Source organism: Podarcis melisellensis (genome assembly GCF_964234715.1).
Source record: "Podarcis melisellensis genome assembly, chromosome: 10".
Classification (NCBI taxonomy): Eukaryota; Metazoa; Chordata; class Lepidosauria; order Squamata; family Lacertidae; genus Podarcis; species Podarcis melisellensis.
In genome coordinates, this window is record NC_138542.1 from 49055509 (window position 1) to 49082633 (window position 27125).

At 42.0% G+C, this 27125-nt stretch overlaps 1 protein-coding gene and 1 long non-coding RNA gene across 3 annotated transcripts in view; one reads left to right on the plus strand and one right to left on the minus strand.

Moving 5' to 3' along the window:
* LOC309379365 overlaps positions 1–27125 on the minus strand; it is a 271748-nt gene that overhangs the window by 26134 nt on the left and 218489 nt on the right. The window lies entirely within an intron of this gene.
* The window catches only part of MYH9 (myosin heavy chain 9), an 84699-nt gene that overhangs the window by 14193 nt on the left and 43381 nt on the right, over positions 1–27125 (plus strand). For both annotated transcript variants that reach the window (XM_081928156.1, XM_081928155.1), the window contains exons 2-3: positions 17495–17847; positions 25521–25677. In XM_081928156.1, the coding sequence (XP_081784282.1) occupies positions 17515–17847; positions 25521–25677 (490 nt within the window). In that variant the 5' untranslated portion in view covers positions 17495–17514. The remainder of the gene's footprint in view (positions 1–17494; positions 17848–25520; positions 25678–27125) is intronic.

Sequence of the window (27125 nt, forward strand, 5' to 3'; positions counted from 1 at the left end):
CATCTGGAGGGCTAGAGACTCCTCACCCCTCAGTTATGATGACCTTCAAGAGTGGGGAGGTCCCTCAGTAAATGTAGGTAATGATTAACCACCACAGGTGACCAAGGGAGTGTTCATCCTTTACTGCAGCCCCAGATTTGCTACCTGTTGCACCTTGGATCAATCCAATCTACTTTTTGAAACTCTGGATATTTATTCCCCATCCATCTTCTCCAAGGAGTCCAGAGCAGATAGGGTGACTTGTAGAAGAATTTACACAGGATCAGTTAAACATGCCCAAATTAACTTTTGAAAGATTTGGATTCAGACCAAAGGGGCAGCATACCAAGTCAGATATAACTTGGTCTGAAAGTACTTGGAATAAAAGGTAAAATTGTCTGAAATGTAACAGCAAAATAAGCTGTCATCCATGCAAGCCCCATCTGTGTGTTTGAGGTTTCCAAGGATGGGGACAACTAGTAACTAAGGGTAATATCCATTGTTAGTCGTGCTTAGAATATACATGTTGAAATTGAGAGACGAGTAATTTGTCCATTGATTTCACAGGTCTAATCCATGTATGACTAACACTGGAAATCTCCTTAAGAGTTACTGTAATTTGAGAGCCAGAAGTGACCAGTGAGTGAATAAGCATGCCCACTTAACTGCTATTTATTTTTCTAGCCTAAATTGAGATAGGCTTTTTGCACAGTACAGTCTTCTTATTTAATTTGTTATGCTTACTGCTGTGGCGTGCTTGCGCAGCATGTGACCTAAAAGTCCTGTATTCCATGAACTCCTGTTAATCCAGAGAGTTTGACTTGAATTTAGGGCTGGATGTGAAGGGAGAATAGCACATTACATTCTCACTGCAATTTTGAGAGTTAACTTTGGTACATGCTAGTCTTGTCATGGACAGCTTCAGATTATTTCCCTTCATGCAGAACCTGAATTCTGTTCTCCTTCCTCCTTGTAAAGGAGCTCATCTTGATTTTGGATATGTCTCCCTTAAGGGTTCCAAAATTCCTCTGTTAAGAGCTACACTTGGAGCCTTTAATCTCGTATTGCAAAATACTGCCATAAGTGCTCTCTTAAGAGGAAGTCTTGGAGTTACTAGGAGTTACAAATACTTGGGGGAAGGAAGAAGTAATACAGTAGACTTTTGAGAAGAATTGGATGCCATTTATTAAATAATGGAATATTTGCCATAACGGGCATTCAGAGTTCAAAATTAGCTGGGCACCAGTCGCATTTTGCGACTGGCAACTGGCCTCCTGCAACTGGATTGAGATATCAAGGAGGCGTGCTTTGCGCCTAGCATGTCCACCTGCCTGGCTGTAGTCATCTGGTCTGCTGGGCACGCCCACCAAACACCTGATTTGCCCAGCGGTGCAGCAGGAAAAAACACACTTTTTTTGCTTCCATGCTGCCACGCTGGGGTGAATCAGGTGTTTGGCAAGTAGAGTGGAAGCAAAAGACGCGTCTTTTGCTGCTGCACTACCCTGCAGACCTCCTGACTCCCTAGCCAGCCCCCCCCCCCCGTGTGGCTACCTGGTCTGGTAGCAGGGCAGGAAAAAACAAACAAGCATTGCACCTAGACATTTTGTTTTGGCGCCCACAGCCTAGGTCCCAGGAGCCACATGGCTTCTAGCATTCCTGTTCCAGTTTCTAACACTGGGCATTTTGATAATGTACTAAGATGGATTTAGTTAGCATGTAAACCATCTAACCTGGAAGCTTGCAATTAACGTGGTAACATTTAATTTTTTGTTTTATGCTGGCCTATGTATTTTTAAATCTACAATATTGAAATGTAAATTTAAAAAGAGGGAGAGTCTTAGAAAATATGCTGGATCTCTTCTCTTCACATCTCATGTACTAGTTGATTGCCAGTTTTTAGTGGGGGGGGGGTTTACTGTCATGTGACCAGATCTTAAATGTTTTGTACTACTATTGTACCATGTCAAGATGCTGCTGGTAGGAATACATATACATATACATACCTACATTCATTGAGAGAGAGAGAGCTTGTTTTGTTTTGTGGTATTACACAAGTTTTACCTTCAACTGTTGAATTCTGGCAGAAATCTTTGGCCAAGATTCAACTTCCCACCCACTTCGAGTGCATGAGTGAAAAGTGCTTCTGAACATGCATGAGGGAGGGTAAAACTTCAGGTCTGGCAGCAGTCCTTTGTACCTTATGAAGTACCACACAATGGAGCCCATGACCTAGAAGGGTGCATGAGTACCCTAAAATAACTTCCACATTTGCTAGATTTTATTTTTTTCACTTTTAAAATTATACTTGTGCTAGTTTGGATCCTGGTCATTTTATACCTGCTTTTCAGAAAATCTATAACTGGAAACTGCTGCTGAATGGGCATAGCTCAGCCTCCAGTTTGTAGCTGGTGAGTGCTTGCACTATTCTAATTTTTTTAATGTATTTGGACACGCCAGGTGTTCAGGTAGGCCAGAAACAGGCAGGCATGGAAGATAATGCAAGTTTCTCTCTTGAGCCTTGGGCAAATGTACACTATTAATAAAAGGGACCATATTTCAGAGTATCTTTATTCTAACCGGTCTCTGCACAAATGGTTAGTAATGCATGCACCCAAAATGTCACTCGCATAAAAATCTGACTTATAATTACTTACTTTCTAAAAGATGACTTGGACAAATTATGATCTACATAGCGGGGGCAGGTTTTAACTTTCTACTCCTACATATCATGCACAGGAACACATTTATTTCTTGTTTAGGATTCCATAATAGGGTGAAATCTCCCAGAGAAGTCCTGGGAGGTACAGGCACTCCAACAATGGGTACTTGTAAAATTTTCCAGTGCCATAAGAGAAGTCCTTCTTTTTGGAGGATGCTGCTTAGTACTTGGGCCAGATCCCACAAAGCAATTTCCTTATGAAGCAGCAATTCAGATACTTAGTTGCCGTATTCCTACAAGACTGCTCTGAGCTATCAAATTTCCACACATCCAGCTTGCTAACAGAGCTATGGAAAATAGTATAGATCCACCTTAACAATAGTGCCTATTTTCATAGATGTAAATCATAATTTGGGCGGGGTTTTTTCATGTGGAGACTTTTCATGGCATGAACAGACTCGGTAGCTTAGATCTAGTTGTGCCATGTTTATATGCAAACTATTACCAGCTATCAGCTTTTAGACAAATGTCTTCTCTGATCTGATGTGTGTTCACTGTCAATAGCTCCTATCTATGCAGGCTGAAATGTAATAGTACTGGATTGCCTGAAGTAGCATAGTTCTTGTTGACAGTGAATCTAAGATGCCTTTGTTCTTACCTTGACTTGAAGCACCCCTCCCCGTATGACATATGCGACAAAAGAACATGGAAAGAAGTAGCTAAAGACTTGATGGCAAGAGTACATGGACTGCTTGTGGTTACATACAATTACAGACTCATCCCTAGAAGTTAAACATTAAGTAATGCATTATTAGTACCAATACCTAATTTTAGATTACTTCTTTCATGTCCAGCCCTTTGGGATATGTCCTCATCGTTCTGTACATTTGCCTTTGCTGTTGATTTGTATTGAAGGAACCATTATGTTGTTGTGGAATGGGGATGGGGCTATATTTTCTCCACAATATAGACTATGGCAAAGTTCTCTCACCCTCCCATTAAGCTTCTGGTATCCTGCGGGTGGCGCTGTGGGTTAAACCACAGAGCCTAGGGCTTGCCAATCAGAAGGTTGGCGGTTCGAATCCCCACGATGAGGTGAGTTCCTGTTGCTCAGTCCCTGCTCCTGCCAACCTAGCAGTTCGAAAGCACGTCAAAGTGCAAGTAGATAAATAGGTACCGCTCTGGTGGAAAGGTAAACAGCATTTCCATGCGCTGCTCTGGTTCGCCAGAAGCGGCTTAGTCATGCTGGCCACATGACCCAGAAGCTGTACGCCGGCTCCCTCGGCCAATAAAGCGAGATGAGCGCCGCAACCCCAGAGACGTCCACAACTGGACCTAATGGTCAGGGGTCCCTTGACCTTTTATCCTGCAAACACTGCTTCCCTGTGTATTTTGAGGAAATGAGAAAAGTCACAGCACACTCATGCCTTTGCCCAAGCCTAAGACAGTATGCTATATAGGGCTATATTGAATTGGTTATCCATACACCAATTAGGCATGGGCTCTGAGAGAGGTTTAACAAGAGGATCCAAATGGTTCTGCATACAGTAAAAAAATTATTGCCTGCCTTGGACTAGGGTAGTTTAAACAACATGGATCCCAGTACCAATTTTCATTAGTCTATAGTAGTGGTTCCCAAACCATTTCCCTCTGAGACCACTTGAACATTGCTGAGGGTCTTGGCAGACCACTTAATGATTCTCCTGCCTCTTAGAGCAATTGTAATGATTATGCTGTGCTAGATGGTGTATGATTTTAATTGTATTTTTAGACACACTGGGCCACTTGAATGAAACTTGTTGACCACTTGTAGTTTGGGAACCCAAAGATTCTAAAAGTTCTAGGGACCTACTGCTCTGTTAAGAGGTTGCTGCAACTCTTAAATACAGAATGTGCAATCTTTCATGAGTTTGCTAACTTTTGTACCAGGCTACCACTTCATCCAACTTACTTCTAATGACAGTATCCTAAATTTAATTAAATGCTTGAAAATGAATTCCTTTCAAAATCATGGGAATTTCTTCCAAACACATTCAAATGCATTGATAAGATTTAGATGAATGCAAAGATTATCTTTAGTATCTCTAAAATAGTACATTTCATCTACTCACCTGATTGAAATAATCACATTCCCCCCCCCAGTGGATGAATACAGATCTTCAGCAAAAACTTTGAAGTTCTAATTGAGAACCTTGTGTCTTCAGACATAAGCCTGTTGGTATTATGCTTTTAATTCAACCAAAGTGACTGCTAATAGAAAATGAGTCCTTCTCACAGAAGCACTCCAATACCATCTTTGCTGTGTGAGAAGCAGCTGGGGAGAGGAGCTGCAAGATATTCAGGAAGGGTTGAACCCCTTGATCAGTGTGTCCTCTCCCAATATATGTGATGAGGCCACTCGAAATTAAACCCACACAACTGCTGCAGTGTCTAATATTGCCCTAAGATGCTGTTAGTGGTAGATTTCGCATAATCACTAATCAGTTTGACAGTGGCACTTGAAATTAGTCAGACCAGTTAGAAAATGCCTTCAACCCAATTAGCTTAGCAGGTAAGCCCTGCTCCTTACCACTTTTGGCTATGAAGTTCCTTTCAAGTAGAGTGAAGCTACAATTGCTGGACTACACTATGGGGCTTATTTTTCATTTTGTGCAGTATTATGCAAGGTATTTAAAGTCTAGACTTGATGTTAATGTGCACAGACTAGGTATCTTAGTTATCCCCCAGGTTACTATAGAAGAAATGAAGAGGGACAACTTTTGTGCTATACAGTAGTGCTGAAGCTGCTTGGGCATGCATCATGAAAGCCTTGGGAATAATATATATAGTAAAGCCTTTGGGTACTTCCATGGCTCCAGCCTGCATTAAATTTCTTCTTGCTTCCTCTTAACTAGCTGTTTTTCCACATTTCATATTGTTTAATAGTGTGCTTGCACAAACCTGCTACACGTGTTTGAAGAGCAAGTTGCGATACAACACAAATAGTATTATGGGTTGTATCCAGCCAAGTTCTGTTCAGAGCACACCCACTGAAATTAATGGACCTAAGTTAGTCAAGGGCATTCATTTCTATGCGTCTACTCAAGCACTGGATACAGCCCCTAATGCCCTTTTTCTTTTTGTCTGATATGAGGAAGCACAGCTGAGACATCCACTAAGAACTTTTTCTTAGAAATGGTGTTTTTAGGCACTGCTGTTCCAGCTTCCAGTTACAGTCTTGCCCAGACCTCCAAGCTACTCTGTCTTATTCTTAAACTGTTCTCATCCCCTGAACTGCTCTTTTTTTGTTTCTCCTGCCTGTAACTGAGCCTTTAGTCCTTGAGTTCCCCTCCATCCTATTACTTTCCATATGTACAACTTGCAGGAATCTTCAACAATGTTTTTCCAGAATGAGGGGCATATAGTTGGGGTACTCTTTCCCAGTTGGTGCCTTCCAAATGCATGGGATTACAATTTCCATCAGGCCTAACAAGCATGGCTAATGATCAGGAACAATAGGAGATGTAGTCCAAAACATATGGAGGGTACCAGACTGGGGAGGGAAGGCAGGTCTAGGGAATCATGCACTGCCTAATGTTCATAAACTGCTCTTTAGAAGTAGACCTTTGACAAAACATGGCTGAAAAGTGACTAGCTAACTTTTTACCTTTCACCTATGTCTTCAGCAGTCCCAGTTACAAGCATTTCTTTATTGGAGGCTCCCAAGCTGTTTATGGCCTTTAGGTTATCTTAAAAACAAGCTTGCAACTGCAGTTTAGCCTACTTGTTTGTGTCCAAGGGCATGCAGTAAAGAAGGGAGGCTGAGCCAGGAATGGTCACTGGAATGTCTGCGTTTGTGCACAACATTTCTCCTTTGTGTTGGACCAACACTTGCTTTTGGATAAGAGAACATCCCAGGAAAGTAGTGCTGGCAGATGGCAAAGGGCTGTGCCAAAGGGATAGGTAACATTTCTGAGTAAGCGGTCACAAGGCTTTTAAAAAGTTGTATATGATTATAATTCTGTATTGAAATTTTGGAGAGCTTTTGTTGCTTCAGATACTCTGATGACACTGAACGTTCAGAGCTGCTGCTGCTATCTAGAACTAGTGATTAAAAATAGTTATAGTCCCAAGAGCCTGAGGCTGGCTTTATGCTATGAAACTTGCTGTCACTTTAGCCAAGTTGCCAGACCTTATAAAACTCATAATGTAGCAGGAAATGAGGGATAATTATTACAACATGAAACGGCAATGGTGTAGCTATAGATTCCTGATCATGGACAATTATTAGTTTGTTTCCTTTGTGGTTTTGAGAAGTTCAGGATCAGTGGCATTTCTTTTTTTAAAAAAAAGGTTGTCGAAGGCGCGGCAGATCCTTGTTCCAATCTGAGCCAGACAGTACTAATGTTGGAGCAGTGCTGGTTCCTTCTGTCTCACCCTACCCCTTGCAGCCCTTTCTTGTAGCTGCTTTGGTCCTATCCTGGCCCTCAGATAGAAATGAATTCAATTCAGGAAGAAAATCACTTGTGGGGAATGCCAACAGCCTCCTCCTTCCTGCTCTTGATCCGTTAGAAACCTCTTGCCCTACTTTTCTGTCTGCTCCTGGGATAGTGGTGGTCTGCATTCAGAGACAAGGAGCTACTGCTGCTTGTGTCAGGTATCAAGCTTTTGCACTTAAATGTGGACCAGAAAGATGATACGGAAGAAATGTCCGTGAAGAGAGAGTGCTTTAGAAGAAAGAAGCTTAGCAATGATGCAAATTGCAGAGTCCGTGAAAGAATGAGAAGGCATGATCATAGATGGGAGGGGTGTTGACTCTGACACATACGTCTTGCATGAACTTGACTTGGATGGTAAAACCAGCAGAAGAGGCAGCCTTGCTTTCAAATCTAAGTAAATGGGAATAGTGTTTCTACCTGTGGCACAGCAGGGAAGCGTTTAGTTATTGGCTCTGATCTGCTGCTGTGGAGGTATTGTTGGCAGTACTTTGGGCTCCTATGCTGAGCACTCAAAGCCTGCGGGGATAGGAACTTTTGCTTCAATATTGTCATCTCGTGCAATGTCCCAGGCCTGTCTCTTAAGATCCTGTTGCCCAGGGAGACATAGTGAACTCTAAACCAAACCCTTTGAGCAGCAGGGCTGGGCTGGAGTCTCTGAAGCCACTGCTGTCATCTTAAAGTGGGATTACTCTACTGAGTGGTCACGAAGAATGTGTTCTCCCTCTGGAATGTTTTCCTTGTGGGCATGCTGTCTCTTTCCTATGCTGAGAAGGCATGTATTGCACACATGGTAATAGGAAACAACAGTTTCAGAAAGCATACTATGCTACATTTAGCTTGGAATAAGATATATTCCAAACTTTTTAAGCTTTGGGTTGCTGCCAGTTGGGCTTAAGTGTGCTGCAGATGGAGTTTGAAACTAATACTGTAACCACCTCTACACCCCTCCCCATAACACAATGCTATTTCCATGCACCAGTTCCCATACTCTGTAAGCTGAACTAATTAATATCAGCTTCACTCTTGAGTGCAACGTGTCCCAGGACTTAACTCTGCAGTTGGTCTGTAATGGCAGGAGTGGCCTGTCACTACTGTGGAGTTTCCATACCACTTTTCCACCCCTGCCATTGCACTTCTGTATTTCAGCAATGGTGATTGTGTGGGGAAAGGGTGGTAAGACAAAACATGAAAGCTTTGAATGCAAAGTATTTTGCCTTGGCAGTAGTACCCCGCCCCCCAATATCCTAATCTGTTTGCAGGGGTACTTCTGTTTTTGTTGTAACCACGAGCCCATCTAAGTTTGCATGGGCTCTCTAGTTAACCAGTCGCAAGCCTTCTGAGAAGAAAAGCCCAATCATGGGTTTCTCTTGCCTCCTGCTATAAGAATGTTTCCCTTTGATACCATACAGAGGCTAGTAATGACTTGTTGGTCTGCAGCTGGCATTCCTCAAGTCCTGTAGAGGTGAGTCGGGAAGAGTGGAAGAAGGAAATGGTTAAATAATACAATTATTTAATCTAAGAATTGGAAAGCAGCAAAAGCCGAACAATTAATCATGAAAGGAAAGATGAATTTAAAGTGATGTGGAACTTTTAAGAAGAGTCAGTTAATTTTTTATTAACAGTTGCAACCAATAGGGCCAGAATATGGGGATAATCTTAACATGTGAACCATATGGCTTGGGTTGCATCTTCTGTTTGTACGTAAAATGGCAGAATTGCTACTGCCTTTCCAATATAGGTACGGTAATTTGTGGACCCTCCCTTGCAACCACACTGATACCAAGAGGTTTATGCCAGTTAAATTTTCACATGTATTTTGTGTTGTGGCATATACAATTTATATTTCCTTAGTGCAGAACTTGCTTGACACCAAGTGAATAGTGCAGTTCATATTTTTGAATGGTGGCAGCCCTATACCCTGGGATAATAAACTAAACTTAAAAATGAGTGCTCTGAAGTAGTGCATCCAAGTACCAATCAGCTGGGAAAAAAAAGTAGACTACTTGAATGTTGAGAAAGAGCTCAGATTCCTGGAGAGAGAGACTTTAACAGTTACTTAAGGCTGCAATCCTATGCTTACTTACCTGGCGATTAGTTCCACTCAACTCACTGGACCTTGCTTCTGAGTAAACCTGTATAGGATTGCACTGCATATCAAATATTATTGTGACACACCATATTTAGTTTGTGTGAAAGCCTTGACAGTTATTTTTTCCCACTGTCACAGAAAGGTGCTTCATTGCAGTTAACATTGCTTTTATAAAAAAGTGTGTGTATATGTGAGTGTTGTGAAATACTTATCATTGAAACAAAGGCTGTGCCTGTATGAGGAGCAACTTGAACTTGTGAACTATAGAGCCCTCTGGCTTCTCACTTGTGTTATAATGTGGCTCTCCCAACTCAGCATTCAATTTTGATCTTGCAACTAATTTTCAGTTGCTCTGACTCCTCTTTTACTGTGCAACATCAGCAACAGGATATTGCTAATCAGAGTGCCTCTCATTTCATAATTTCAAAAGTCAAGGAGTGTACTGCTGTACTTGTCACCTCAATTAATCACTGAGTACTTTCAACAGATTTATCTGCTTCAATTGCTCTGTGTTACAGAATGCTCAGGTATGGGGAATACAGTAATGCCCCCATGTACAATTTAATTGGAGAAAATTGGGCATACAGACTTCAGATGACAACTTTACATGTCCAAGGGAATTGTGAGACATGAATGTGTTTTTGCCATGTTTGACAAATGAAGCTCAAACATCTTTATAAGCTGTAGAAATTTCTACATGCCTCTGTCTTTAAGTATTGTAGTTTGTGTGCTTCAGATTTTGAGAGTAATTGAATGTGTTGCTCCTGAGAATCAGAGCCTCAGTTTCTCTACAGATTCAGGAGAATACCCAGTGAATTGGGCTTTGTCCTGTAAGCAATAGGTTTGAGATCATGATCACATAGTGCACTTTCACCACCTCACCCCTTGCTTAACCTACACACTGCACTTACCAGTTAGGTAGCATTTGCTGTGTAATTATATCTTACTGCTTCCCCCTCCCCCTTACACTTGAGCAAACCACGCTCAGACTGCTTGAGCAATAGAAGCTTGGTTCCATCAGAACAAAGTGCAGTATAACTCTGGGAACAACTTTCCCCCAGAAGTTTCATTACAGACTTCATTTGGGCTATTCTGTTTCAAGGCTTTGCATTTGATTTAGGTGGGAAAGAACTAGCTGCTTAGGTCCTATTAGGGCTCAATAGTTAAATACTCCAAACTGGTGAAAATGAACTGTCATTTCCCCCTGAAGATGAGGCTTTAACTACAACTGAAAAGGTTATTGTCTTCTCACTCTCCAGCAACTTTGCCTGGGGCATGTTGTGCAGTTACCTATTTGCAAGAGCGTGCAATGCTTAAATCAGGAAAAACTGTGTGGGTTAATATTCATTGGATACATTCAAGTAGCATGGTCATTTAGAGACAAAATTTCCTGTTTGTTAAGCAGTCTTTCTGCTTATACTCTTTTATATTAATGTGCTGACCTTGATGAGCAATGGCAGAGTCCCAACAGCAATTCTGTGGCCACTGATAAAGTAAACAGTAGGCCAAGGGGGTAATACAAATAGTACTGGAGAAATAAACTGCAAGCAGTGTGTCCTGTTTTTCCAGATGCTTCTGAAGCCTAAAGGAAGCTTCACTTTTTTCAGGGGGCAGGTTCTCACAAACCTTTAATACCAGAAATCCTGCAGAAAGGGTTCAGCAAATGGAATGTCTAGATTCCTGAAAAGTAGACTGTATCTTACCCTCTCCTTCCCAGTCTTGTGCAGATGGTGTTATCAGTTCGCCAGCCTTCATCTGAAACACCTGGATCCTGTAGAAAGCTCAGGAGTTGAGAAAGGATCTCTTGTGCATGTTCAGCAAATAGCTTCTTAAGATGTTCCCTAAAAGAGAGATGCAGGTTCCATAGTGTGTGGGGTGCATGGTATAATTATGGGGAGGTGGGTGGGGCGCTGATGAACTAGGAAATCCCTGGTTCGAATGTCAGTGTTTGGTTACGTACCCAGTAGATGGCACAGTGCAGCTCAGATTCTGCAGAATACTAATTGTGTGTTGCAACTCCATGTTATGGCTGGGTGAAATGTTTGCCAAATCCTTACTGCTAACACAATCTTCTTGCGCAAGCTGCTTTCCCCCTTTGCAGCAAAGGGAGCATATTGGGAGAGGTGATTTAGTAAGAAGAGTTGACTTTCCACCTTCTGTTAGAATTTGGTCGTCATGCATGAGTCTGCTGTTGTCATGACCAGTTTGGCTCTTATACAGTTCTGTGTTCTCTCTTGACTTCCCATTTAAATAGGAGAATAACAACCTACTTAACAAGGTGACTGTAAGGATTACTGGGAATATATGAGACTCCTTGGAGCAGGGATGTGGAACCTGTGGCCTTCCAGATGTTGTTGGGCTCAAAGTCCCATCAACCCTAGTTGACATAGGCCAGTGGTCAAGGCTGTAGTCCAGCAGCATCTGTGTGGGGTGTGTCAAAGTTTGCCGATTCCTGCCATATGCCTCCATCAAATATATACACCACAGAGGCTGCATTTGTATTCCTTCCCATGGCTTATTATGGTGTTAATTAACTTTTGTAATGTCTGCATGCATGGCTAGACTAAGATGCAACTCCTCCCACCTTTCCCATTGTCTTCACTTCACATCTGTACTGAAAGGACTGTGGCTGTGGTACACTACAATATTATGAGTAAGGGGCTTCATTTGAAATGTTTTTTTGCTCGTGTGAGAAAGAAAGGTTTGCTCTGAGCATGCTGAAACGCCCTACAGTCTCCCTTAAACCTACGTGCTTGAGATTATCTGAGTTGCTTCTAGATGTCTTGGTTATGACTGAATCAAAGTGTGGATGGTAACAGGGACCACACACCTGTAACTAGCCCAGCTTTACAATAGAATGGTAAAGAGCCAGTGGGCAGGAGCACAGGAAAGAGTCTCTCCCAAACTACTGCTGTTGCATGTGCTCCAGCAAATCTCATTATGGTCTCAAAGGGGCATTATGGACATCAAAGGGGTGGCTACCTGCCCAGTACTCTTGCTGTTTAGCGTTCTGCCATGACTGCAGATGTTGATGCTATATCTGTAATTAGCAGATCAGTTCTAGGAACAAGCTGGACCCAAACTTCTTTCTTAGTTGAGTTTTACTGTTCAGTTTAACATTTATGTTGGCTTCTACTAACTTGTATCATCTTATTGTACAGCAGGAGGTATCCAGTAAGATAATGCTTGCTTAGAGTAGGGGATTCACAAGCTCCTCCATTGGAGAGTCTGTGCACCTTTAACATCTTAAGAAACTTGGCTTCCATTCAAAAAAATAAAATAAAAAAATAGCGCTGGGAGAGCACTCCTCAACCCAGTGCCCTCCAACATGGTCATGGTCAGGGTTGTTGAGAATCTTTGTCCAAAACCTCTGGGGGGCATCAGGTGGGGAAAGCTGCTTTAAGTTGAAAGAAAATTCCTGGAAAACACATTAACTAGCAAATACTCAAATGGTCAAAACTGTTCTGCATTGATAAAAATAGAGCAGCATCACTAGCAAGCAAAAAAAAAAAAAAAAAAAAAGAGGAGGAAGGGGAAAATGTGATGTGCTACAAATAAATGTGTGCTGCGAACTTGAACAGTTATTTCTTCCACCCCCTTTAACTAAATCCTATGCCTTGTTTGTGTGTGTAATATAAAATATAATTTTCTTGAAAGCAGACATAATATTCATTGGACACATTCAAGTACCATACCCCCGTCAATCTGAGACCAAATTTCCTGTTTGTTAAGCAGATTTGTTGTTTATGGTCTTTTATATTAATTTACTGACCTTGTTGAGCAATGGCAGAGTCCCAAAAGCAATTCTGTTCAAGTGGACTTGAATGGTTGAAAAGTGTTTCCTGTGATAAACATTCAACAGTTGGTTAAAATGTGGTACCTTTTCACAGCTCATAATGCTGATAAAGTGATGTGCAGATCATGTTAATGATACCGATAAAGTGCAGTCTTTGATCTCTCAGCATTTTTCCAGCATACATTCAGAGTTTAATGTTACCTTTTCTGGAAGTAGACAATACGGATCTGTGCTAGAGCTGACTTTCGCCAAGTATGGAACACTAAATTAGGTAACATAGTTGTTTTTAATAATGCATTATTTTTTAAATCTATTTAACAGGTAACAACCAATAACATAAATGGACATAAAGAAAGAAAAACAAGTGCAGAATCCAAGTTATTCCATGGAGAGAACTCATAGTTGTGAAAGCATAAAGGGGCAATAGGTTCAGTTAGGGTGTATGATGACTAGTGTGTGTCACTTCGTGTACTGCTGATAATTGTTGTCAGGATGTGGTGTGAGCTTTTTCACATCCTACAACTGGCCTGTTGCCATTTCCTGTTAAAGCTTACAGTCTCTACTAGATCATCATATGTGTGACTTAAGGAAGGTCTAACATTTTTCCGTTTCTTGGTCCCTTGCTGTTCATCTTATAGACGTTGTCCCACCCTTACTCTGTTGTTTACACTCTTCTTTTTGCATTTAGTAATGACAGACAATAATAGTTCCTTTTTTTTGTTTTCAAATGTCCTACAGTCAAGAAACACAGAGATTTGCTTTTCACAGAAGCCCTGTGAACTAAAGTGGATTCTGAAAACACTCCAAGGTTCCTTCTCTCCTTATGCTGGCTAGGTCTTTTCAGTCTTGTCACCTTCTGTGTGAATTTGGTGTGTGCTCAGGAGCATGTTTAATATTCCCCCATGGCTGTACATGATGTGGCTCCCTGAGAAACTCCTAATAAGATTATGGTTGCTATTGGATCAGTTACCTGGATCAGAGCTCATAAACTATTCTAGTAGAACCTGAGCTCAGTTTCTGTTCACTCTTAAGGCTTTTCACATACCTGACTGCACACACAGTTTGGCACAAACCTGTTTGTGAAATGTATGGATGTTGTTGTCGTTTAGTCGTGCCTGACTCTTTGTGACCCCATGGACCAGAGCACGCCAGGCACTCCTGTCTTCCACTGCCTCCCACAGTTTGGTCAGACTCATGTTTGTAGCTTCGAGAACACCGTCCAACCATCTCGTCCTCTGTTGTCCCCTTCTTCTTGTGCCCTCCATGTTTCCCAACATCAGGGTCTTTTCCAGGGAGTCTTCTCTTCTCATGAGGTGGCCAAAGTATTGGAGCCTCAGCTTCACGATTTGTCCTTCCAGTGAGCACTCAGGGCTGATTTCCTTAAGAATGGATACGTTTGATCTTCTTGCAGTCCATGGGACTCTCAAGAGTCTTCTCCAGCACCATAATTCAAAAGCATCAATTCTTTGGCGATCAGCCTTCTTTATGGTCCAGCTCTCACTTCCATACAACACTACTGGGAAAACCATGGCTTTAACTATACGGACCTTTGTTGTCAAGGTGATGTCTCTGCTTTTTAAGATGCTGTCTAGGTTTGCCATCGCCTTTCTCCCAAGGAGCAGGCGTCTTTTAATTTCGTGACTGCTGTCACCATCTGCAGTGATCATGGAGCCCAAGAAGGAAAAATCTCTCACTGCCTCCATTTCTTCCCCTTCTATTTGCCAGGAGGTGATGGGCCCAGTGGCCATGATCTTCATATGGATATGTTGGTATAATTCCACTGTAAGAATGTCTCCCCCCCCCCAAATAATCTTTTCAGTTATTAGTATTATGTACTGGAAATGTTGGCCAATTACTTCTCGGAAAAAGTGAACTCGAGTAATTGGTCATCTTGGTGAACAATATTACAACAGGGGCCCCTTCTCTGCTAAGATGGGGAGAAATAGATTTATGTGTTGCTGGGGCAGGCGAGGTGGAAAAACTGTGGCCTGCTAGATGTCGTTAGTCTGCAACTCCCATTGCCCCCGCTCATTGGCACAGCTGCCAGGGGCTTATGGATTTGAATTTCAATGCTAGGTCCTTGCTGCTGAAGATACCTAGTGACTTAGACTGTGCACGGGACATGGAAGTAAAATTTCCAGAATGTCATGCATCTCAAAGGCTGTCAACCAAAATAACTCTTTTTCTCTGAAGGCATGAGGAATGACAAAACCATGCCAGATGTATTCTAAGCAGAAAGGGCCTAAAGAAATGGAAGAATATTTTAAGCTGACTATACAGCTCTTCAGTTAGTTTTCAGGAAATGATGAAACTAAAAGTAACCAAATTCAGCTGGAAGCGCTCATTCTCCTGGTGTGTCTTGCTCAATTATGGCCAAAAAAGGCAAGTAGTTAGATTCTTGGAAGTTGCAATTGCAGGAAGCTGTGTAGCAGAAGTTTAGACTACAGCTGTTGCCTTGCCAGCCTTGATACAATTCTGAATGCAGTACAATGAATTATTCCCCACCTTTTCCTTTGGCTCCTGAGTGACAAATTTATGGACCTAAATCACCAGAGTTTTCTCCTATTTTAGCAAAGACCTGTGGCATATTTTTGGCTCCAACACTATGATTAGGCATCATGAAGCATGGTGTATCACTGGAAATACTTGGCTCTAGGATAGTTCTTGTTTGTTTGAAGAGCTTTTATTGGGTTTTACATAATGTAACTTTTTGCTTTTTGATGTCTCCAGCAAATTCTGCCAGTATGAGCTCCACATTGGTTTCTTGCATTAAATATAGCCCCAGCACATTATTCTTCTTTGCTTACTTCTAATTTGCATCTGGTTGGTCACTGTGAGAGGATGTGGGACTAGATGGGCGATTGGCCTGATCCAGCAGACTCCTCTTATGTTTTCAATTTCTAGCAAAATCCAAAGTGCCTTGTTTGCATGGTTAATCATGTGTAAATGCATATTTAGGTGAATGCAAGCTATCTAAACACTTGCTTTTGAGACTAAGGTGACATAAAAATGATGGCTTTCTTTTCTTTCTTTCTTTCTTTCTTTCTTTCTTTCTTTCTTTCTTTCTTTCTTTCTTTGAAAGGCTTAATGGAAATGTATATCCACAGTACGTCCTTGAACAAGTGTTGTTGCAGTTTACCAACTATTTTGTAACTTGGTTGACTCTGGAGGGAGACCTATTTGTATTCTAAATGTCTTCATGGGCAGCTTTGGCTAGCAGCATGCAGCAGTATTGACACTGTGGTGTGCAAAGGCTGGCTGAAAAGCTTGGTTCTTGACGGCTGTATGCATGCACACACAATGCGGAGAGAAAGGAAGTTTGTAAGGTTTTGAAATACCTAATACAATGGACCACTTGTGTTGCATAGTGAGCCACATAAAGTGGCAAGTATAAAATTACTTTGCCTTTCACCTCCTAAAATAGTTCTGAGTTTTTTTCTCATTGTGGAAAAATAGAAGTGGCTACCTGGCAGCCACTTTTTTCTAATCTAACAGGTCTGCTCTAGTCAGGGTGAGTCTCCTGCCAGCCTGGAGGTTTTACTTTTACTTTCAGGCTATTAACAGATGCCACAAGGGATTGAGTGAGGCTGGCAGCCCAAGTTAAATCATTTGTAGGCATGATAGCAAAGAAAGGAATTCTAATTTCTAGATAGGAAGAAAAGACGACCTGCTTTCCTACCCAAGCTAGGGCTGTCAGTCTGTAAATAGCTGTAGTTTGCTGTAAATAACTGTAGACCACTGTAGACTTAGTATTTCTTCAGATATCTTACATTTGTTCCAGGGAACTGACAAATGTTGATAAGAAATCGGGTTGTGTCATATCTACTGAAAAGTTATTAACCTTAGTAAGTTTTTCATCTCTGTATTTCCTATGATTTGGCATAACTTAATATCATTTTACAGTTTCATTGGGGTAGAACATGTATATTCTCCTCAGGTGTGACCCATCCATTTTAAATAGCTGTTTTTAACTGAGGGGAAAACCACTTTGACTATGTGAAGCTGCCCGCCCCCCCAGTCTAGTTAAGGCCTAGGGGGAGGAGGCTAATTGTAGCACTACCACATTGTGTTGATATGTAGTTGCCAGCTTCTTGTGTGTTCCTTCAAGCTTGCTTGCTTGAGTAATTGGATGCTTTTATGCATCCGGTCACTGCCTATTTGTGACCCACAGGGGCTAATGAATCTGTGGGGAAACAATAGGTGAATAGTTTATCTGGGCATGCAACTTGGAGTCAATGGCCTTGCCTACTCAGAACTCCTTTACAAGGACCTAAAATATCTATACAGTTATCTCTAGTGTTCTTGCCTCTATAGAGTGTTTAAGCTGACAACATGAACCTACTTCTAATGATTGCATGGCATTTAAACAGTAACATGGTCAAAGATTTGAAATCGGTGTTGGTGAGGGAAGTGGTGCCTATTTCAGGTGATTCCAAGGTTGTAGTGTCAAAATGTTGGCAAGGTAATAACATTGAAACTTCTTCTTTTCATAGGTCCCTGGTTATAAACCACCATGGCTCAGAGAGATGCTGACAAATACCTCTATGTGGATAGAAACTTCATCAACAACCCTCTTGCTCAGGCTGATTGGGCTGCCAAGAAGCTGGTGTGGGTCCCATCAGAGAAAAATGGTTTTGAGCCTGCTAGCTTGAAGGAAGAAGTAGGAGATGAAGCCATTGTGGAGCTTGCAGAGAATGGGAAGAAAGTGAGAGTCAACAAAGATGATATCCAAAAGATGAACCCACCCAAGTTCTCGAAAGTGGAAGATATGGCTGAACTGACCTGCCTGAATGAGGCCTCAGTGTTGCACAATCTGAAGGAGCGATACTACTCAGGGCTTATCTACGTGAGTAATGACTTTTTCTGCTAGTTATAGGATCTAACTAAATCTTACATGTCCCCAGGCTTATACAATATTCCCCTGTCTACATTCTCATTAAACTAAACAGTACTTTCCCTAGTAGAGTTTTTGCAGAACATTGTGATGGAGCGGCTAGACTCTTGTGTGTTGGAAGATATATTAGAAATCATGTACAGTGGTACCTCGCAAGACGAAATTAATTCGTTCTGCGAGTTTCTTCGTCTTGCGGATTTTTCGTCTTGTGAAGCACGGATGCACCCTGGTATTAACGGTTTTAAGAAAACGGAAACAAACTCACAAGATGTTTCGTCTTGCGAAGCAAGCCCATAGGGAAAATCGTCTTGCGAAGCAACTAAAAAAACGAAAAACTCTTTCGCCTTGCGAGTTTTTCGTCTTCCGAGGCATTCGTCTTGCGAGGTACCACTGTACAGTGTTTGATCCAAGCTGAACACACTCTTCATGTAGACACCTGGCTTGCTGCTTCTGTATCTGGAACCTCAGTATAAAAGAGCAGTAAAGCTAAGACTGCAAAATAACAAAGCTCAGCTGCACATAAGGCAGTTGGGATATAAAAAAGTACTGTTGTCTACTTTCAACCAATCAGAATGCTGAAAACTAAGAACCTCCTAATTGCCTACTTGTTGCACTTAAAGCCTCCAACATGTGGTGCTGTGAACAGGTGATTCTCGGTCAGGGGAGGAGTGGAGCTTGCAGACAAAGATAAACTCCTCCTGGAAGCAGAGTCAAAAAGCACTTGTATTTAAAAACAACAACAAGCAAACCCAAAACAATTAGTGGCTAGCAAGAAGGGAAGGTAGCCTTCTACCAATTTCCAGTTTGTCACACAGCTAAACCAGCGAGTGGCTGGGCACTATACCTTGAACAGTGTTTGGTATCCTGAATAGTGGATAGAAAAAGAATGAAAGAAACATTATACAGTACAGGTAAGAGAGATGCTATGGATGGTATTCTCTATGACGGTATTCTCTATGCTGGCTGGGTTACCATGCAAACAGGAAATGCCTAGGGCCCTTTCCATCCCCCATAGCTTCAGTTCTGTACTGAGGTTGTACACCCTACTCTCCACTAGCCAGAAGAATGCTTCACAGTAAGGCCACATCTCTGTTCTTGGCCAGTAGAGGAATGGATTATACAGGCAAGGGATGTACTGAAGCAGTGAGCTCTCCATCCTTGGGCGTGTTGCAAATCTAAGACACCATACTCAGAATTTTTTTCCTCTTGAAGGCAATGCCTGATGCTCTACCAGAAGGACGCTTCACAGTAAGACCCAACTCAGTTCAGAATATACTGAGCAGGTAGCTTTAATTCAACTCTTGTCAAAAGTGGCAGCAATGCTCTCATGAACTTGATGCCATGGAAACAAGAATATTCAACTGTTTATACGTGACTTAGCATGGACTCTGTTCACTGGTAAGATGCTGACACTCTTTACTTGTTGGCATTATTGCTCCATCTGCTGCACTGAATAGAGACTGTAGAGATAACTCCTCACATGCCCTGCAGCAGTTGTGGTAGAGAATGCATACAATGTGCTGATACCTACATATGAAGCTAACTTCTGCTGTGCCAGACCCTTAGTATATTTAGCTCAGTACTGTTTACACTTACTGACAGCAACTTCCTAGGGTTTCAGGCAGAGGTCTCTCCCAGCCCTACCTGAAGATTTACCTTCTGCATGCAGAGTGATTGTTCTACCACTAAGCTTTCCCCCCTAAAGTAGTAAAGTGTTAGGGTATATAAGGGTGGGCTGCTGTGCAGCTCATAATGGGTAGAGAGGTAGCAACTGTATGTATGGTTTTTAGGCACTTGCTCTTCTAAAGATCTTGTGCTTATTCCTGGGAGACAACTGCAGTCAGTTGTCACCTAGGTAAAGGTAAAGGGACCCCTGACCATTAGGTCCAGTCGCGGACGACTCTGGGGTTGTGGTGCTCAACTCGCTCTACAGGCCGAGGGAGCCGGCGTTTGACCACAGACAGCTTCCGGGTCATGTGGCCAGCATGACTAAGCTGCTTCTGTCGAACCAGAGCAGCGCATGGAAATGTCATTTACCGTCCCACTGGAGCGGTACCTATTTATCTACTTGCACTTTGATGTGCTTTCGAACTGCTAGGTTGGCAGGAGCTGGGACTGAACAACAGGAGCTCACCCCGTCGTGGGGATTCAAACCGCCGACCTTCTGATTGGCAAGCCCTAGACTCAGAAAAAAACTCTGGCCTTATTGGCATACAGGAGATTGAGAGGAGGATTGCAGTTGTCTTGGTGGATCTAATTTTGGGGTACTAATCAGTTTGACAGAGAGCTATGGTTCAGAATTGGCCAAGGGTACAGGAGGAGAGAAATTGGTGTTTGTCCTGAGTTCTATATTCAGGGCACTGATTGGATCAAAGCATATGCCACTGCTGTCTTGTACATAAGCTGCAGCTGAGCCTGACTCTGTAAAAGGGATATTTTGCCAGACTTCACTGATTTCCATTTGTTCCCTTCAAAGTGTTTTATTCTAACATCCATTTAGCTGTTTGTTGCTGTCTTGTCACATGGATCAGCCCTTCTGTGCTCCCCATACATGGACTCTTGTAAGACTTTGCACAGTGAAGTCTTTGTCACATGTGGCAGTCTGCCTACACAGTTTCTCCCCTTTGGAATGGGGAATGGCACATATCTGTCTGTCTTTGCTTTACAGCACATAAAAAAATGAAGGTTTTCAGTGTGTACATGTAGTAAAATAGACATGTGCAATTTTTCACATTGATGGCTAGTACAGATCTTTTGTACCATGACTTTAAGCTAGGCAGTGTACAATTAAGGATATTTATATATAGACTTTTTTTTCCTCTGAGGCTATACTTGCCAGTAGGGACGCAGGTGGCGCTGTGGGTTAAACCACAGAGCCTAGGACTTGCCTATCAGAAGGTCGGTGGTTCGAATCCCCGTGACGGGGTGAGCTCCCGTTGCTTGGTCTCTGCTCCTGCCCACTTAGCAGTTTGAGAGCACGTCAAAGTGCAAGGAGATAAATAGGTACCACTCTGGCGGGAAGGTAAATGGCATTTCCGTGTGCTGCTCTGGTTCGCCAGAAGCGGCTTAGTCATGCTGGCCCCATGACCCGGAAGCTGTATGCCGGCTCCCTCAGCCAATAAAGCGAGATGAGCACCGTAACCCCAGAGTCGTCCGCGACTGGACCTAATGGTCAGGGGTCCCTTTACCTATACTTGCCAGTGTCTCTATCACAGTTCTGACCCACACAACATTTTAGTATTTTCTTTCCTTTGATAGTTTTGTGTGTTTGGAAAATAAGCATCATGTGTGAGCCAAGTATGGAGCAAGTATTAGTGGCAAAATATCTGTTTTGCATGCAGAAGGTCCCAGGTTCAATCCCCAGGTAGAGCTGAGAGAGAATCCTGGCAGCAATGCTGAAGAATACTGCCAGTGGCTGTAGAAAATGCTGAGTTAGAAGGACCAATGGCCTCACTTGGTATAAGGCATCTTCCTAGGTTCCTATGTAGTAACTAATTGTCTCCTAATCTGCAAGTTTTGTATGCAGTTTTTTAGTTCAACAGTGACTCAGTCAATGCTCTAATTTTCAATTCATTTGGGCCTGTGCTAATCTTTACTGGGTGATGATTAAGAAAAGGAAATCTAACCCTTGAGATTTAAGATGTATTTTATACCTTGAGTTGCCATGGCTACTGGCCCTGACAAGTATATTTGCACGGAGTAGTTCCCCAGATACAATATTCCTGATAATGACATTCACTCATCAGTGACCTGCTTAAAATTTATTTTTATTTCTGCTATTTGTGATCTTATGGATTCCAAGATCATTCCAAATAAATTAATGTTCAGAAGTAGTAATGAGTCCCCCATTGTCTGACTGGAAGAGATTCATACACCTACAATGACATGCATATGTGGTGTTTTTAGAAAGACCTGATCCTGTAAAATACAATGTGTTTACAAGTTTGCCCAATTTTTATTTTCTATTCCTTCCTGTCTCCTGATATGATACACCCTTAACCTTTCTGCCTTATAAGGAACTTCTCAAAATGCATCTCTTCCCTTGCATTTCCTGAGGTTTAGTTAGGCAATAATTTTAAAACATTACATTCTTACTAATCTAGCTGCTATGGCTATGTAGTTCAGTTTCAGTGAACCTTTTAATGTTTATTTTTCTTTAAGCAGCTACAATAAATAACTTTTTACTATTAATATAGCTAACTCTTTTGTACAGATTTAAAGCCTTTTTGCTTCCATTTATCATGATCGCTCACTAAGATGGTATTGGGGTTGTTAACTCTGATTTACAGAGGACTCTGTGGCATGTACAATTTCCTTGGGTCACAGTGCTTTTTACCCAGTGATACTTAATCCAGCTACACTTTATATTATAGAAACCTCCCCTGCAAAGTGGGATATCCGAACGTTGCTTTGTTCCAACAGCCTTGGTGCAGCCTGTTGTCACCAAAGGTTAATCTCACGAAGTCTGCAAGTCAGTCTATTACAGTGTGCAGACTTTGTGGTTTTAGCAGTACTGTACATAATCTCTCTACTCCCCACTCCCCCAGCAAGTATTTTGCTCAACCTTTCTTTATTTTAGATGGTTTCTGTACTAATTCATATTTTCAGAAAAACCTCTAAGTGGTTTACAACATGTCTCAAGGTGGGGATTCTCAGACTGGGGGGCAAATTTGGTCATCCAGGCTCCTCTGTGTGGGCCTCCAAACTGTTCCCAGGCCACAAGCTTCACTGGCTCTGCTTCACATCCAGAGTTGTTGCTTGGCAGGTGTCCTTGAACTCTGATAATGCCTCTTGCTTGTATTGATGGATAGTAGAGAGAGATGCGTGTAGAAACTGGCCTGTTGTACAAAGCTAAAATAAAAGAATCATTGCCTTCCCACTTTTGTTTTTGGCTCCACACACTTCTGGGATGCGGTCCCTGCAAGGTTGCCCAGAAGGCATTGTGGCCCTTTGGCACCTCAGCAGAAAACATTACAAATGAAAATCAAATACAAGAGGTGCACAATTAAAACAGCAACAAAACAAAATATACTCAACATTAAAAAAATTGAGCTAACAGTTACATTCAAAAATACAGTCAGGATTCCACAAGTAAAGAACAAATCAACAGCTAAACAGGTCATTGAGGTAGGTGCCCCCCTTCCCTCCACATTAAAGTCCCCAGTGTATTCTTAAGACTTGCCAGTCTGATGAAAGTTTACATATTTAAGCCCCCACCCCTGTAAATTTGATATTTTTTTCCTGTGGGCTAATGCAGCCTTTGGATCATTTACAGGAAATGGATAGATATTCTCAGCAAGGATAAGTGCAACTAAAACACTCTGGTTCAGTGTCCTATGACAGAGGTGCCTGTTTCAGGACAAAAAATTTAAGAGAAACAGCTTTAATCTCTTACTGTGGTGCAGCCCTCTGAGTAAGTGACTTAGAGTTGGAGTCCTTGAGGTGCTTGAACAGATACAAGGCCCATTCAGATCAGTGCTATGTCTTCCATGGACTTGCTCAAGAATTTTGCATTTGTCGCTTGAGAGAAGCTCCCTCTTATAACTAGTCTTTTTGAAATCAGATTTGTTCTACTCCACACGTTTGCTGTTAGATTTCTAGTATAAAAATCTATAGGTAGATTTCTAGTATAAAATTGTTACTCTTTCAGTTTATTTTTTCCCAAGCTCTCTTGGCTTAAACGGCAACCAATGTGTATTTCCTGAACACCCTTGGGGTGCCAATTTTTATTAGAGAGCTTCATTTTTTATAGAAACATTTAAAACAAGAACACAGAACAAAGAGTTGGCAAATTGCGTAACTCCTCCTAGTTTTGTAATTGCTTTGTATTCTCTACTGTTCCCTGTGATCAAAAGAGTATTTTATACAAGCCACAGTATGATGGCCACTATCAACTGGAGGCTTATATTTGTTTCTTGCAGAAGTTTCCTCACTTGTAAATATCCAAGTGTCAGTTTTGAGCTGCGCATGTCAAAGAGCTGCAGCTGGCTGCTGACACTTAGACCATGCTCATAGCTTTGTTTCCTAGCTGGGCCATTTATACTTGAGGAAATGCTACCGAAAATGGTGGTTGCAGACAATTCTGCCTTTCTAACTTTAAGAAGTATTAAGTGAAGTGGGGCTTCCATATTTGCTGTCCCACTTGCATCTGGAAAGGTCAGCAAGGAGGCTGATCTTCTTGGCTACATCGCTTGGATTATGAGTTTAGTAGAGGGGACAGAGAAGGAGGCAGTTCTTCAAATATTCTTCAACTTTGCAGCAGAGTATCCTAACCTGGTGGGGACAGACACTGAGAGGAGCAGGAGCTCATCTCTGGTGTTTCGCTGCAGTTGGAAACACTGCAAAGTGTTACTGCTTCCAGACATCTTGGATGTCATACAATGTCTGGGATGAGCTCTCATCCCTCTGAGGTGGTAGGGGCAGGATTAGTGTATTATAACTGTGGCCAGCCAAAACGTTTTTGCACACAAAGAGGAATTAAACTCTTCCTACTGGCAGTCTTGGGGAACCTTTTGTAATGGTGCCACTGCAAACCGGATAGCATTGTCGTCCCCCCCACCACCACCGCCCCCATTTCCTGACATATTTCTGCTTTGGATATTGAGGGAAATAGTTGGCAACTTCTCACAAAGCCTTTTAATGCTGGGTTAACTCATAATAAGCATTCTGTAGAGTTGTGCACAGGCAGTGGTTACTTCTATATGCTCTTTCTGCACTGAATGCTGCCTTGGCCTCTTAGAGTGAATGAACATTCATATGCAATAGGTGGTATTAAAAAGTAAGTCTGTTCTAACTGCATCAGGATTTTTAAAATTCAGTTTTGTAGCTTATAAGTTAGCATTTAAATTTTGGCCATATGTGTAACACTGGCTTGACATGTAAATGCATCAGTGATAACTAGTGAATGCTGGATCTTCAAGTGTTTTTGCAGTTTACTTCTACCCATACTAGGTTTTTCCCCAGCCTTTTACTTGGAGGAGGTGAGATGCACCTGCTTTCTCAGGTGCTTTAACGTTTTTAAAAGTTTTAGTTGTAAGGCTTGGAAATGTGTGGGCAATGCTTCATTAAATCCTGAATGCAAGTATTGCTTGGACTTTAGTGGTAGCTGTAGGTTCTCATCTCTGCCACCCCCACAAATTCTGTGGCTAGCAAAATTAAGTATGCACAAGTTTGCACATAACATGTAGGCAATAGAATGGATTTAAAAATCTGGTGCAGGATATGTACAACTCTGAGGTAGAGCTTTGTTAATATATGTGAATTTTTTGTTCTGCTCCATGCTGGCACTGAGCTAGTGTCGAAAGATGCCTATTGCCTAAGTTTTGCTAAAATGCCACTCATTTTTGTGTACTGTAGAGCTATAAACAGTGAATAATAATGCAAAGTAAAATGCATGTTTCAGTCATCAAAGATGAATAGCTATATTCAAAGTAAATGACAGATGTGATTGTTAGTTCAAAATCTCTGGTAATGGAAGGCAATTATGGCAGTCCAAGTAAATTTTCAGTATGCGATTATTGTTAGCACTCTTGTGAGTCGGGGGGGATGGGAGGCGGGTTATGTGGAGCCGATGAAACTGTAAAACCATGAATGCTTCTAAATTCTTCTTAAATTCCATTTTGCAGACCTACTCAGGCCTGTTCTGTGTTGTCATAAATCCCTACAAGAACCTGCCTATCTACTCAGAAGAAATTGTGGATATGTACAAAGGCAAAAAGAGACATGAGATGCCCCCTCACATATACGCTATTACAGACACTGCCTACAGGAGTATGATGCAAGGTAGGTACATTTTAAAATATATTCTGGCCATGGCAGTGGCTATGCTCAGATGAGTAGGCTCTTGTAGAGTTGCCACTTTTGAAATGTCAAATGTACATAGGGATATAGCGTGAAAGTTTCATGTTTGGGTGGAGGTCTGCTGCAGTGCAACTTTTGATTCCAGTCAATCTTCTGGTCTCTGGAAAGCAGCATTCCTCCTTTGCTTTCAGTTCTGCTTAATCCGTGGGGGAGGCTTGATGCAGCAGCCAGTGGTATGGGAGGAATCTGTATTGAGCACAGAAGATGAAAGGCTACAGTGCTCTGCAAGAACCAGAGGCATTCAGGATTAGCTGTTTGTGCCCTAGACTCTATTCAAAGCCTAACAGGCAGGAAATCTTTCATGGTTTTGAGCACTTCTTAAAAAAGCATGGCAAGCTGATGTCTCTGACCCATTCTCAGCATGGGGGTGCAGTTATTTCCCTGAGCTGGTGAAGCAGAAAGACCTGCATGTTAATTGGTTAGATTCCAGCACTTGGTTTAGGGCATGCTAATTGGCAGCCTGCAGAGGAGGAGCAGGGGCTTGCTTGGTTTCAACTAATACCCAAGTTTCTTAACCTTTTTGTAATGCGGCCAGACTGATGTGTCACTGCCTCTTTTTGGAACTGGCATCTCTTTTGGCAGCCCATATAGTTTATGATGATGAAACTCCCTGCCCCAGGCCAAATCAGCTGGCAGTGGGAGGGGCATAGAAGTCAGGTATATATATGCATGGCTGCGTCTGAACTCTGGATTTGCTAGGACCTTGGGTGTTAATGTAGGTTGCAATGCGTTCAAGAATGCATCAAGATAGGCATCAAGGTGTCCTTCATGAGTTTGCTTGTGTGTGTATGAGAATGAGGAAACAGCCAGTCAGTATCCTTTTATGAGGCTGAACTGCTGCTCCAGTATGTAAATAAGTAACAGTGGAGCCAGAGTACCTTTTATAGGTGGCTTGAACAAACCCAATAAATTATGACAAAGTGGAATATGTACAACAGTCTTCCTTGCAAGCCCACTACCACCAGGCTTTTGTTTGCTTCTCCTTGTTGCATTGCAAGCTTGGGATAACGTAGTATGTAGGATTCTGCCATTTTGGGGAATCAGGGAGGGTTCTTGGTGATCTTTAGGTCTCATTCAATAGCCTTGTGGCTGAGACTTAAAGCTGAAGACTTCCTCTCTCTCCTCCCTCCCTCCAATATCTGTTAAATGTTAAATCTTCTGTGTGAAACCCATAATGTTTACATATTTCAGAAGTTGGGGCCAAGAATGTACTATTTGTTAGTCAAGTCTAGTCTGGCTTGCTTAGTGTAGCATTCCATGTCCCCTTTGAATCAAGTCTTGTTTATGCTAAATCTTTTGTTCTGGACTCTGATTCACAAAGGGAGGTTTAAAAAACAACAACTGGGTCTTTATTTTGTTAAAGGCCATGA